Source organism: Chelonia mydas, chromosome 10 (assembly GCF_015237465.2).
Source record: "Chelonia mydas isolate rCheMyd1 chromosome 10, rCheMyd1.pri.v2, whole genome shotgun sequence".
NCBI classification, from domain to species: Eukaryota; Metazoa; Chordata; order Testudines; family Cheloniidae; genus Chelonia; species Chelonia mydas.
Genome location: NC_051250.2, coordinates 14795911 through 14809833, shown reverse-complemented (window position 1 = coordinate 14809833; position 13923 = coordinate 14795911). Strand labels below are relative to the sequence as shown.

General features: G+C 44.3%; 1 protein-coding gene across 11 annotated transcripts in view; it reads left to right on the top strand.

The window, feature by feature from the left end:
• The window catches only part of LOC102937591 (transformation/transcription domain associated protein), a 157087-nt gene extending 145298 nt beyond the window's left edge, over positions 1-11789 (top strand). For 10 of the 11 annotated variants that reach the window (XM_043523258.1, XM_043523257.1, XM_037911505.2 and 7 more), the window contains one exon: positions 10507-11789. In XM_043523258.1, the coding sequence (XP_043379193.1) occupies positions 10507-10791 (285 nt within the window). In that variant the 3' untranslated portion in view covers positions 10792-11789. Of the gene's footprint in view, positions 1-6957; positions 7235-10506 lie in introns of those variants that run through there. The other variant, XM_037911508.2, reaches the window with a different exon arrangement.
• The last annotated feature ends 2134 nt before the right edge of the window (positions 11790-13923 follow it).

The following is a 13923-nucleotide window of genomic DNA, read 5'->3' as shown; positions in this document are numbered from 1 at the left end:
ACAGTATTTACCTTTAAATAGTGTTTTACAGGCATATCACACTTGCACTATAATGGACACCTCATAGGTCAGTGTGCTTGATATGCAGGAGTTCTGACTCTACTCCGTCTTGGAATGCACCACCAGAGTTGGTGGCATCCTCGCATTGGAGGAAACCGGAGAGAAGTCACCATTCTCCATCTCCAGTACCACCCAAGCAGCAGAAGAAGTCAAACTAGGGTGACCAGACAGCAAATGTGAAAAAACAGGACAGGGTGTGGGGGGTAATAGGAGCCTATGTAAGAAAAAGACCCCAAAATAGGACTGTCCCTATAAAATCGGGACATCTGGTCACCCTAAGTCAAACACTTTTGCATCTTCTAGCCAGAAAAAAGGCCCCCTTCATTTTTGAGGGCTAGGTCTCTGACAGAATCAGCCAGAAGTTAGAGCTAAGCCAGCTCTGACTAGATGCTCCCCAGTACCACATTCATCATCTAGCATTGTAAAGTTGTGGTCTCCAGCACCACTTCCTCCTAATCCCTGGAGGAGGCCAGTGTCTCTGAATTTTCCTCTATGGTTTCTGACAATAAGATGTACCAGGAACTTAATGAAAAGAATAGCCATCTCCTGGGTGCACAGCTGGAACCAGTCCAAGACTATGCATATAAGTTAGAAGACGTTTTGCAGGCCCTGCTAGCTTGGCTTTACCTGTAATTGAGGCCATCTTAGGTCCTACCAAAATCCTTTAGCAAATTCCCTCCCCTTTGACATCCACTGCCAAAAGGACAGGGAAGAGTTACGACGTTTCTTCTCCGGGTCATTAGTATTTTTATTTACGCCCAACCCCAAGATCTTTGGTAGTAACAGCTGTGAATGAAAAGGCAAGACAAATCTAGCCCCAAAGACACAAAGAAATTAGATTTGTTTGGGAGAAAAGTTTATTCATCATCAGGATTGCAGTTTAGAATTGCTCACTATAACCCCTTTTATTGGGATTAAGTGTTGAAATTTGTGGACAAGTTGCCAGATCATGCCAAAGAGGAATACAGAGCACTTGTGACTGAGGGCCACCTGGTGGCAAGAACATCCTTATAGACTGCCTTAGATGAGGCAGATTTAGCAGCTTGAATAATGGCAATAGTGGTCACTATGCATCATGCTTATTGGCTGCAAACAGCTGGTATTCCAACCAAAGTCCAACAGACAATTGAGGATTTGCCTTTCGAAGGCATAGATTTATTTTTCAGAGAAGACAAAGCTCTGCATTGTCTTGAAGATTCTAGGGCAACTCTAAAGTTTTTGGGCATTTGCATCCAAGCCCTAAGAGAAAGCAGTTCTGTCTCCAGGTCCAGTAAAAGTACCTGTTCTATCCTTCAAGTCAGCTGGACCAAATCTAGGAGGTGCCAAAAGACTCAGAGGACCACTACCTCCTCCGCCACCTCCAACAACATCTGCTATCTCTAAACAATCTTATAGCATTTAAGCAGTCTGATTCCTTAGTTGAGGCCAGCATACCACTCACTCTGATTTCCCCTCCCTTTGGCAGCATGTTGTTCCACTCATCAATGGGTACTAAGCACATTGGAACTGGGATAAACCCTGCACTTTTCCTCTGTTTTCCATTCTCTTTCCTCCCCGCCGCATCCCTTGTCAGGAACTTTTTTCGCAAGACTTCTAATTCAAGAAGTTCAACCTCTGTTACAATTCGGGGCCACAGAAGAAGAGATTCTATTCCCATTATTTTCTCATTCCAAAGGCCAAGAGAGGCCTCAGACCTGTCTTAGACCTGCAAAAACTCAACAAATACATTTTTAAAGAAGTTTTGTGTGGTTACCCAAGCATCTATTATCTCATCCCTAGATCCCAGTGACTGGTTTGCTGCCCTCTACTTAAAGGATGCCTACTTCCATGTGGCCATTCAGCAGAGTCACAGGAGCTTTTTAAGGTTTATTGTAGCAGATAGTTATCAGTTTACAGACCTTGCCTTTGGCCTGTCTTCAGCCCCTCAAGTCTCCACAAAGTGCATGGCAGTCATTGCAGCACATCTCAAGAAAGTAGGTGTCCAGGTATGCCCATGTTTGGTTGGTTTGAGGTCAGTCAAGGGAACAAGTGGAGGTAGCCATCAAAAAGCTCCAGTCCTCTACGGTCTGTGGTGGTTGCCTTTGTTCGTTGGGCCTGTTGATCAGCAAGGGCACATCAGTTGTTCTGCCTCTGCAGAGAATCGAATTCATAGTAGCAGTTCTTGATTCTATGATTGCAAGAGCATATTTACTTCAGGCCTGGCTTCAAGGAATATTGAACCTTTGCAGGGGCTTCAAGGTGTATCCTTGTACAGCAGTGAGGAATTTTCTGAGACTTCTAGGTCACATGGCAGCTTGTACATAAGTAAAGTCTGGCATGCTGAGTCACTTAAGAGTTATTCAGAGCTGGTCTGTCATTCCTTTTTGTTAGCTGTATGTACTAATTCATGTTCCTGCAAATGTCTTCTTGTCCCTGGATTAGTGGGTTGGACCCCACCAGGGTTTGGAAGGCGGGTTTCTTTTTTCCACAACTCTTCCCTCCATGCCCCTGGTCATAGATGTTTTGTGTCTCAGATGGGGAGCTCATATAGGGAACCTCCAGACTCAGGGACTCTGGTCAAATAAAGATCTGTCTCTGCAAATCAGTGCTGAAGAACTTTGAGCTATCCACCGGTCTGTCAGGTTTTTCTCCCTCACATCAGAGGTGATACTGTGCAGGTAGTCATGGATAACACTGCTGTTCCATTTGAACAAGCAGGGAGGTGCCAGATTATTCCCCCTTTGCCAAGAGAAAATGAACCTATAGACTGTCTACATTCACACAATTACACTCAAAGCATCTCATCTCCCAGGGGGGGTCCAAAAATACCTTGCACACCATTTCAGCACAACATTCAGCAGAGATCATAATTAGTTCTTCAGATCTGACATAGCAAAGTCCATTTTCAGCCTTGGGGAATGCCAGATATAGATCTCTTCATCACCCGACAACAGGAAGTGTCACCTGTTCTGTTCAAGGGCAAGTCACAGTGTAAGGTCTTTGTCAGACATTTTCCTGTTGTCCTGGATGGGGGGAAATTCTGTATGCTTTTCCTTCCAGTCCCAATGGTACTAAGAGTTTTGTGCAAACTCAAGCAGAATCACACCAGTCTAATTTTAATAGCACCAGCCCAGCTTTGACATCATTGGTTCTCTGACTTGTTGAGTCTTTCAATTCGAGATCCCACATCTCTCCCCCAGTCTTGTATATAGTTTCACGGAACCACAGCCAGTCACTGCATCTCAACTCTCAGAGCCTACATCTAACGGCTTGGATATTTGGTAGTTAACTGTTCCTTTGGGGTTCAAAACATTTTCTTAAATAGTGGGAATTCTTCCACAATGTATATTTACCTCAGGAAATGGCAGAGATTCTCCATGTGGTTCCAGCAGAAAGGTACTTCTCCTTTTTAGGCTCCCATACATTTTATTCTGGGTTTCTTGCTTCACCTAGAGGTAAAAGGACTCTCTATTAATAGCTGCCACATAAAAACTCAGGGTATCTCCTCATTCCATCCTATAGACGGAAGATTTTTTTCCCTACCCTGTGACTATTGGATTTTTGAAAGGATTGTACAGACTCTTCCCTACTGTAATTGATCCCACACTATCATGTCATTTAAATTTGGTTCTATCAATTTTAATAGGACCCCCTTTTGAGCCTGTATGTGCCCCCTTTCTCATCTCAATGGAGATAGCATTCCTATCAATAGCATTACTTCTGCCAGGAGGGTAGGAGAACTACAGACTTTGGTTGCTGATCCTCCTTATTTGGTGTCTTTTATAAAGATAAAGTTAGTTTGCATCTGCACCCTAAATGTCTCACTAAAGCAGTGTTGGATTTTCATCTGAATCAGCCTACATATTTAACAACCTTGTTTCTGAAACCTCACTCTCTCATAAAGACAAGGAAACACTCTATAGTTTGGATGTCCATAGGCTAAGACTTTTACCTGGAGTGGACAAAACAGTTTAATGTTTCTGCAATTATTTAATTCCTTTGATGACCAGGTGAAGAGTCAGTGGGTTTCTTTGCAGAAGATCTCCTCTTGTATTATCTTTGCTATGATATTGATAAGGTCCAACCACCTCAGAGTTTTAGCACACACTGCAAGAGCTCAGGAAGCGCTGAGTGCTTTCTTAGGTCAAACATCAGTGACACTTACAGGTCTGCGACTTGGTCATTTGTTCATACCTTCACCACTCATTATGCTGTCTCCCAGGCCTTAAGAGATGGTGCTAGATTTGGGAGAGTGGTGTTGTGTAGTCCTTGTTTAGGTAGACTCTGATACCTTCCTCCTGGAACTGCCTGACAGTCACTTGAGGTGGAATGGACATGTACAAGCACTCAAAACAAAAATGGTTACATACCTGTTTCATAACTGTTGCTCTTCAAGATGTGTTGCACATGTCCTATCCTCTTTCCCCTCTACATTTGAGTACAAGAAAATATAGGCCTCCAGTGTGAAGGAACTGTGGGGAGCGGTTGGCTCTGCCCCTTTATACCCTCAACTATCAGCATGAATGTGTGGTGGATGCAAGCACCACCCATCAGGTATCACTGTGGGGAAAAAGATCTCAAGCTTTGGTGAAATGACATGCAAACACCTGAAATGGAATGGACATGTACAACACATCCAAAAAACCCCCCCCCAAAAAATCAGTTGCTGAGCAGGTATGTAACTGTTTTTTACAGATTCTGAGAACGCCACAATAACTTCTTAAATATTACATCAGCACCAGTACAAAGGCCAGTTGAAATCTCTGTAGTTTTAGTCAGAATACATAAGGTTGGAATAATTTCACTCTAAATTCACTGTTTGCTCAATCAAATTAATATGAACCAGTTGTTTTTATCATCCTAGCTTTGTAAGTCCTTGAAAATCTAAAAATGACAAATATAGCGTCATTTAGATCCTTAAGAATATACTGTGAATAGAAAAACATCGTGACACTTCATTAGCAGAGTAGGATGTTGAAAATACATTGTTGCTTTGATGGACTTTGGCTCTTAACAGGGTGTAGTTTACTAAAGAAATTGGCTTAATTCCTTTTAAATTCTAATGCTTTACAAAAATGAGACATCTTGCAGTTAGGCAGCAATTTGCACCAAACAGCATTGCACAAAACACATTGTAGTTACATTTTTTTTTTTTTTTTTTAGCAATTAGGCATTCTCATACAGTGTGTGGTGGTTACCTTTAAAATTCAAATGGGTAAAGGTGAGTTCCTGATGTGAAATTTTCCGTCTTTGTAGAACAGAAAGCAGGTGCAGTGTGTTTTTCCACAATTAAGCCACTTACAGGCTGACTTTACATATGTTTTAGGCCATGTTTATACATGCAGACAAATTTTCAGATGTGGCCTTCAATGTGTGTGTGTCTCAATTTTTGCATATACAGCTGGAAACACCATAAGCCTGACTTTCATGGGTGCTGAGCACCCACAACTCTCCTTGACTTTATTTGGAGGTATGGAAGCACAGCACTTGTAACACTCAAATTGAGCACCTAGTAACATTGACTACTTTTGAAAATGTGGCTTGGCTTTTAACCTTAGTAAGCTGAATTCCTTTAATTCTTTTTCTTCAAAATACTGTTTTGATTAGAGATACCTGGGATGCCTAGAAAGACTTGGTTTTATAAACTATAACTCTTAGCATCAAAAGCTCAGACTGCTGGCATTTATACCTTACTAACAAGAAATGAGTTGCTAAGGGATGAGGGAAAATAGAAAACTGTGTTTTGTGTATTTCCTCTCAGTAACGACAGGGTGTCCTTAGGATGCCAGTTAGTTGAAATTTTAAAAATTCAGTTCAGAAATCCACAGTTAAAACAAGTCAAAACAAGAAATTACAACTTGTGGGACAATAACTACTAATTACGTTCAGCTGAAATATGCTGCATTTACGTAGGTGGGTAGGATGTGGGACCAGAATTTCCTTTCCAGACTTTAGTGGTAAGAGTCATATCTGATATCATTCAGCTAGTTATTTCTATTCTAGAACAATATTTTTCCTGAAATAAACCTTCATGTTCTTGTTGGGCAAAAATGTGTGTGTGATGCATAGAAAATAGTGTGTGTGTAAAACTGTATTTGGTTTTGTAGTTCAGCTATGAGAAATAATTTGTAGGGGAAACTTCATAGCTTTTTATAAATTCTTTTTGAAAAAAAAATCTCTCTTAGAGAACAAAAGAATTTGTTAAACAACACTTAAAGCTTACTGAAAGTCTTAGGGTATGTCTGCAGTATGAAATTATTTCGAAATTCTATTCGAATTTTCGGAAGCTATTTTATACATTCGGTCTTCTGCGTTCCCACTAAAGCGTGTGAATTCGGCGGAGTGTGTCCACAGTACCAAGGCTGGCATCGAATGTCAGAGCAGTGCACTGTGGGTAGCGTTCCCGCAGTCCCCGCCGCCCATTGGAATTCTGGGTTAAGCTCCCAGTGCATGATGGGGCAAAAACATTCTCGCAGGTGTTTCTCAGTGTGTGTCGTCAGTCGCTCCTCCCTTCATGAAAGCTACGGCAGACAATCGTTTCGCGCCTATTTGGCGTGCAGATGCCATACTGCTTTCAGCAGATGGTGCACCGCTGCTCTCCTGCTACTATGAATCCACCTCTCATTTCCTCTTATCTTCCTATGTAATCTCTACTATCTGTTCTTTCTCTTCCTCATCGAACGCTTCCGCTGCCAACACTGCTCGGCCATCATGAACCGAGCAACACAGCTTCCGCTGCCAACTCTGCTCTCCCGCTATTGCCACGCTTCTGAGCTTCTCCATGTCGTCTGTCCTGGGCTCCTGCCTCCATGAAAACTACAGAAGACAACCATTTCCCGCCTTTTTTTGGCTATCGTGAACCAACAGCACCTCTTCCGCTGCCACTCTGCTCTCCTACGTTTCACACCCTTTTTCTAGGATTACCCATGCAGGCGCCATAGCCATGGAACCCACTCAGATGTCCGCTGCAGTTTTGACCATTGTAAATACCTCGCGCATTATCCAGCAGTATGTGCAGTACCTGCAAAACCGGGCAAGGAAGCAACGACAGCGCGATTATGACAATGATAAGGACATGGACACAGACGTTCCTAGAAGCATGGCATGTGGCGATTGGGAGATCGTGGTGGTGTTGGGCCAGGTTCATGTCGTGGAAAACCGATTCTGGGCCTGGGAAACAAGCACAGACTGGTGGGACCACATAGTGTTGCAGGTGTGGGATGATTCCCAGTGGCTGAGAAACTTTCGTATGCGAAGGGCCACTTTCATGGAACTTTGTGACTTGCTGTCCCCTGCCCTGAAGCGCAAAGACACCAAAATGAGAACAGCCCTCACAGTTGAGAAGTGAGTGGCCATAGCCCTGTGGAAGCTTGCAACGCCCGACAGCTACCGGTCAGTTGGGAATCAGTTTGGAGTGGGGAAATCTACTGTGGGGGCTGCTGTGCTGCAAGTAGCCAACACTATCATTGACCAGCTGCTATCAAGGGTATTGATTTTGGGAAATGTGCAGGCCATTGTGGATGGCTTTAATGCGCTGGGGTTTCCTAACTGCGGCGGGGCGGTAGACAGAATGAATATCCCTGTCTTGGCCCCAAAACACCGGGGTGGCCAGTACGTAAACCGCAAGGGGTACTTTTCCATTTTGCTGCAAGCACTGGTGGATCACAAGGGACATTTCACCGACATCAGTGTGGGATGGCCGGGAAAGGTGCATGACGCGCGCATCTTCAGGAACTCTGGTCTGTTTGAACAGCTGCAGGAAGGAACTTACTCCCCAGACCAGAAAATTACTGTTAGGGATTTTGAAATGCCTATAGTTATCCTCGGGGATCCAGCCTACCCCTTAATGCAATGGCTCATGAAGCCGTACACAGGCAGCTTGGACAGTAGTAAGGAGCAGTTCAACTATAGGCTGAGCAAGTGCAGAATGGTGGTAGAATGTGCGTTTGGACGTTTGAAAGCACGCTGGCGCAGTTTACTGACTCAGTTAGACCTCAGCGAATCCAATATTCCAATTGTAATTGCTGCTTGTTGTGTGCTCCACAATATCTGTGAGAGAAAGGGGGAAACATTTATGGCGGGGTGGGAGGTTGAGGCAACTCGCCTGGCGGCCAGTTTCACACCGCCAGACAACAGGGCGATTAGAAGAGCGCAGCAGGGCGCGCTGCACATCAGAGAAGCTTTGAAAGCCAATTTCATGACTGGCCAGGGTACAGTGTGACAGTTGTGTTTGTTTCTCTTAAAGTTACCCGCCCCCTATACATATGAAAGGAAATAAAGTCACAGTTGTTTAAAAAACGTTCTTTATTATTTGTTGCACAAAACATTGAGAAAAATCAGAAGCTAGACGGGAGAGAGGGGGATATTGGGTTAGGGGGGTGCAGGAGGAGGGAAGGACAAGTCCAGAAACCAAATCAAAATTTAGGATATGCCAGTTTTCTGCTGCTTGTGCAGTCCTCTGGTGTTGACTGTGTGGGTCCCTGTAGCCTCCCACCCCGTGTTCTTGAGCGTCTGGGTGAGGAGGCTATGGAACTTGGGGAGGAGGGAGGGCGGTTATACAGGGGCTGCAGCGGCAGTCTGTGGTCTTGCTCCGCTGTATGGTGGATCTAATGCGGGAAAGGCAGCATGTCAGTTTGCTCCCCCATGAGCTTGACCATAGCATCCTGCCTGCTCTCATTGTGCACGTCCCTCCTCTCTTCGTACTCCACAATTGCTTGTCTCCATGCATTCAGCTGGGCCCTGTCAGTGCGGGAGGACTGCATGAGCTCGGCAAACATGTCGTCCTGAGTTCGTTTTTTCCGCCTTCTAATCTGGACCAGCCTCTGGGGCAGAGTAGATAGGGGCCACGTTGAAACATTTGCACCTGCTGCGGGAGGAGAAAAAGGGAGGGTAGTATTTTAAAAGATACATTTTAGAGAACAAAGGGGGACACTCTTTCTCAGTGAAACAGGCAATTCATAGTACAGAGCACATGTTCTTTCTGTACAAGGTCGCATTTTGCCTCTTATACTGAAGTATCTGCCATTTTGGTGTGAGTAAGCCATCGCGTGCAGCTGGGCAACAGAATTCAGCTTGCAGGCAGCTATGGTAAGCCCTAGGGGCACGTGGGATTCTGCTTCTTCTGCATTCATTTCAAAGCTTTCAAATTGCTGGGCCCTGTTTCCCATAGCAAGCAATGCCTGGTGGGTTTTTCATATAAAAGGAGGGCCTGCGGGCTCTCTGGGATGATCGCTTCACATAACACCCTTCCTGCTCCTCCCCCCCCCTCCGCCCACTGCATGGCTACGATGAGGCTCTGGGCAGGGATGAGCCCTTTAAAGCGAACAGCCCAGCACGGCTGGGTTTTCCTCACCGCGTGGCTCCGATCAGGCTCTCACTCACCAGAAGTGCCTTCTCCAGAGTCATGGTCCAGGAGCATTCCTTGGGAGTGGGGGGAGGCTATTGGCTCCAGCGTTAAGGATAGTTCCTGGCTGGGGGGGGGAAACGGATTCCCCACTTGCTGCCTGTGCACTGTCCTCCTCCTCCTCTTCGTCCTCCAAAAACTCATCTTCCTTGCTCCGTGCTACTCCCCACTTGCAGGTGTCCACGGACAGTGGTGGGGTAATGGTGGCGTCACCCCCCATAATTGCATGCAGCTCACAGTAGAAGTGGCATGTATGGGGCTGTGACCCAGAGCGCCCGTTCGCCTACCTGGCTTTTTGGTACACTTGCCTGAGCTCCTTGATTTTTGTATGACACTGCTCTGTGTCCCTGGAGTAGTCTCTTTCCGTCATGGCCCTGGAGACTTTAGCGTATGTATTTGTTTTTTTTTGTTTTTTTTTTTGACGTAGTTCTGCCATAACAGATTTGTCTCCCCAACATGCGATGAGACTCAGTACCTCCCATTTGGACCATGCTGGAGCTTGTCTGCGAATCCGGGACTGCGTGGTCTCTTGTGATGGTGGACTCTGCACGATCGCCTGTGATGGTGGACTGTGCTGATGGTGACCAAACAGGAAATTCAAAAGTTCCTGGGGCTTTTACTGACTACCTGGCTAGTGCATCGGAGTTGAGAGTGTTGTCCAGAGTGGTCACAAGGAAGCATTCTGGGATGGCTCCCAGAGGCCAATAACGTTGAATTCCATCCATAGTACCTGTAATCCGGAACTGCGATCTCGATTTTAGCGCTACTCCACTTGCTGAGGTGGAGTACAGAAATCTGATTAAAGAGCCCTTTTTAAATCGAAAAAAACTAGTTTGGTCATGTGGACGGAATCAGTTTTATTTCGAAGTAACTCGGTTAATTCCAAAATAACCATGTTTTGTAGACCAGGCCTTAGTCCTCTGAAGCAACCAGCCCCTAAAGGGTTAAGATTACAAAGAGACCAAAATGTCAAGATGTAATTTATTACAATTTAGTTAAAAAACTATAGTCTCTTGACACTTCTTCTAGTTAAACATAATTATCTAATTTTCTCCTTCATGCAGGTTGATGGCATCCTGAAAACTGTGCTACGGGATGAAATAATTGCTTGGCACAAGAAAACACAAGAGGATACTTCCTCTCCACTCTCAGCAGCCGGGCAACCTGAAAACATGGACAGTCAGCAGCTGGTTTCACTAGTTCAAAAAGCTGTTACTGCTATCATGACTCGACTACATAATCTTGCTCAGTTTGAAGGAGGAGAAAGCAAAGTCAACACTCTTGTAGCAGCTGCAAATAGCTTGGATAATCTCTGTCGTATGGATCCTGCCTGGCACCCTTGGCTGTAACTTGAAATTTAGATCTCTCTTTTGCTGCTCTTGTGTTGTGAGCCATGTATCCTGGTAAGAAGAAAATGTGAAGAATTCATTTCAAACCATGGCTTACCCGTCACTGCCTTTTTATCAGTCTTCATTTTAATCATGTTTACAGAAATACTACAGTTTTAGTGTTTTAAGTTAATTTCATGACAGCGGTATTTCATGTACAAAGAAATGTGCTGATTTATTATTCAAAGACAACTTCCACAAATAGCTTAAAACGAGGGGGCAAGACTTAAAATGTGTACAGACTAATTTGATAACAAGTGCTGTAATACTGGCACTGTTAGATTTTTAGGAATGGCATATCCTAAATCTGCAGCATGTAAACTTTTTATACACTTTAAGAAACCAGTATTCCCAGATCTTCGATTTTACTTGGTGAAATTTTACTAAATTTTCCTTCATTATACTACTATGAAGGGACACGTGAACTGTTTAAATACTATCCGTTTTAATCCTTTCAGAAATTTACATCAGCTAAGTTGGTTTGTACAGAGATTTTTGTAACAAAAATGTATAGCAATGACTTTTTTTGGTTAGGCACTCAGAAAAATGATGAAAAATTTGCTGGCTTTTCTTGGAGCCCAAGTTATGTACAGTGAAAGTGTAAGCAATTTTGGATATTTAGTTAAATGTTTGACTATGTATAAAAGGGAGTTTATAAAGAGGAGGGGAAAGTCATCCATTGATACATGTATGTGATGTAAATGGTATAAAGAAAAGCAAAAGGAGCTATAAAATGAACCAGTCTGATACTTTCGATTAGACTTCTATAGATACTGTAGCTTCCTCAGAAAGAACCTGTTTCAATTTCTTCGTAATTTCAAAAACATCAGTTTAATGTTTTATTTGAGTCTTTCTATTCTGTTAGCATTTTTATAAACCTGCAGTGTTGAGAATGTTATGCTTAAATTTGTACAGGGTGATTTTTTCAAAATAAATATTTTGTAAAATGTTCTATGGTACTTATGTCAATGTAGTGTATTTTTAGGTACAGGAAAATGAAATAAGTGGAAAAGGGCCCACATCATGGGTAATACTATAAATGAAGTAAAAATTGCCTGCATCTGAACATAGGTAATTGTATTATTGGGAGTTGTATATAACTAGTTCTTCTTTGAGTGATTGTATTGTATTCCACTGAGTATTATGCACCAAGAGCCAGAGCTTTTCAAAGTAGCATTGCTCGGCAGTCCACACGTGTCCTTGTACAGTAGAACGTTAGAGTTACGAACTGACCAGTCAACCACACACCTCATTTGGAACCGGAAATACACAATCAGGCAGCAGCAGAGACAGTCCCCCCATCCCCCCAAAAAAGCAAGTGCAGTACTGTGTAAAACATAAACTGCTAAATAAAATAAAGGGAAAGCAACATTTTTCTTCCTAGGGCAATGGCGATGTACACGCCATACCCTTCGCCTGCCTGCACCTTTGCTGTCTTCAGCTATGACTGCAAAGAGTCTGTTGTCCTATGCATCAATCCATGGGCACCATACTCAACGTTCCATTGGAGGTTCTCTCTCCTCTTTGGTGGTGGACAGACCCACTACAAATCTGCTCTGGGATGCCCTTCCTCCCATCCTTACCGACCATGATAGTCATAACAGATGCATCACTCAGGCTAGGGCACGCACACTGGAGATCACATGACATAAGGCACCTGGACCACGTGAGAGACCCGGATGCACATAAACATACTCTAACTTCTGACAATATGCAAAGCATGTCATTTGTTTTTACCGGTTATCCACTATCGTCACGTCCTCGTCATGTTATATACCACCACCACAGTATACTATATAACCAATCAAGGGGGCACAAGGTACAGTGCTGTGTATGGAGGTGATTCGTCTCTGGGAATGGTGCATCGCACAATGTTTTGTCAGCAACCTACCTGCCCGGCACCCAGAATGTGATCGCAGATTCAGCAGGAACTTTGCAACTGACCACAAATGGGAGTTGCACAACACGATAATCACAGACATCTTTGGTTGCTGGGGGGGGTACATGAATCAGAGACCTTTCTGCATCACACACCAACACCAGGTGCACCCAATATTGCTTCAGAGGAGGACTCTGTCCACTTACTGGGTGATTTGCTGGTCTTTGATTGGGCGAACTACACCTCTCCTCCCCCCACACACGCATTCCTACTCTATCCTCCACAAACTCCAGCAGGAGAGAGCGAGAGCTATTGTGGTCGCTCTGTTCTGGCCTCGCCAATTCTGTTTCCTCTTCTCTGCATGTCAAAACAACCTAGAAATGTCTGGAGCAGGAGTGGAGAACTGCTGACACAACACAACGGCAGACTTAGCGTCCATGGATCTGGATGACTACTCCTGATGCATGGTTTGGATGGACACCTCCATTAGTATGAGAATGCTCACTGGCAGTGCAAGATGTCCTCTCCAGTAGCCAAAAGGACTCCACAATGTGATTCTATCAGGCTAAATGGGCACGCTTCACCTCCTGGGCCCAACAGCAAGGTCTTGCCTCTGAAGCTATGGGCATCCCCATGCTCTTAGATTATTTCCTCCATCTGAAAACCTCGAAACTCACTCTCAGCTCCGTCAGACTGCGTGCAGCTGCAATTAGTGATTTCAATTCTACAGTGGAAGGGCATTCGATTTTTACCCACCCCTTGACCACCCGATTCTGAAAGCTGTAAATATCTGCCCATTCAGCCTATCACTCCCCAATGGGATCTTAATCTAGGCCTTACCTCTTTAATGAACTTTCCCTTTGAATCGCTGGCCTCCTGTCCTCTCTCTCACCTCTCCATGAAGGTCGCTTTCCTTGTTGCCATTATCTCAGTGAGGAGGGTTGGTGAGTTGGGAGCCATGATGGCAACCCCCCTTTCACCACATTCCATAAGGAGAAGGTCTCACTGCAACTGCATCCCATGTTTCTGCCAAATGTGGTCTCCGAATTCCACCTCAACCAACCCAAACATCTGTACCTTCTTTCCAAAATCACATGCCTCAGACAAGGAATGGTGGCGTCATTCCCTCAATGTGCGTAGGGCCCTGGCTTTTTACCTGTAAAGGACAAAGCCTTCCAGAAGTCTCCCAGGCTATTTGTTCACAAAGCCGAGGG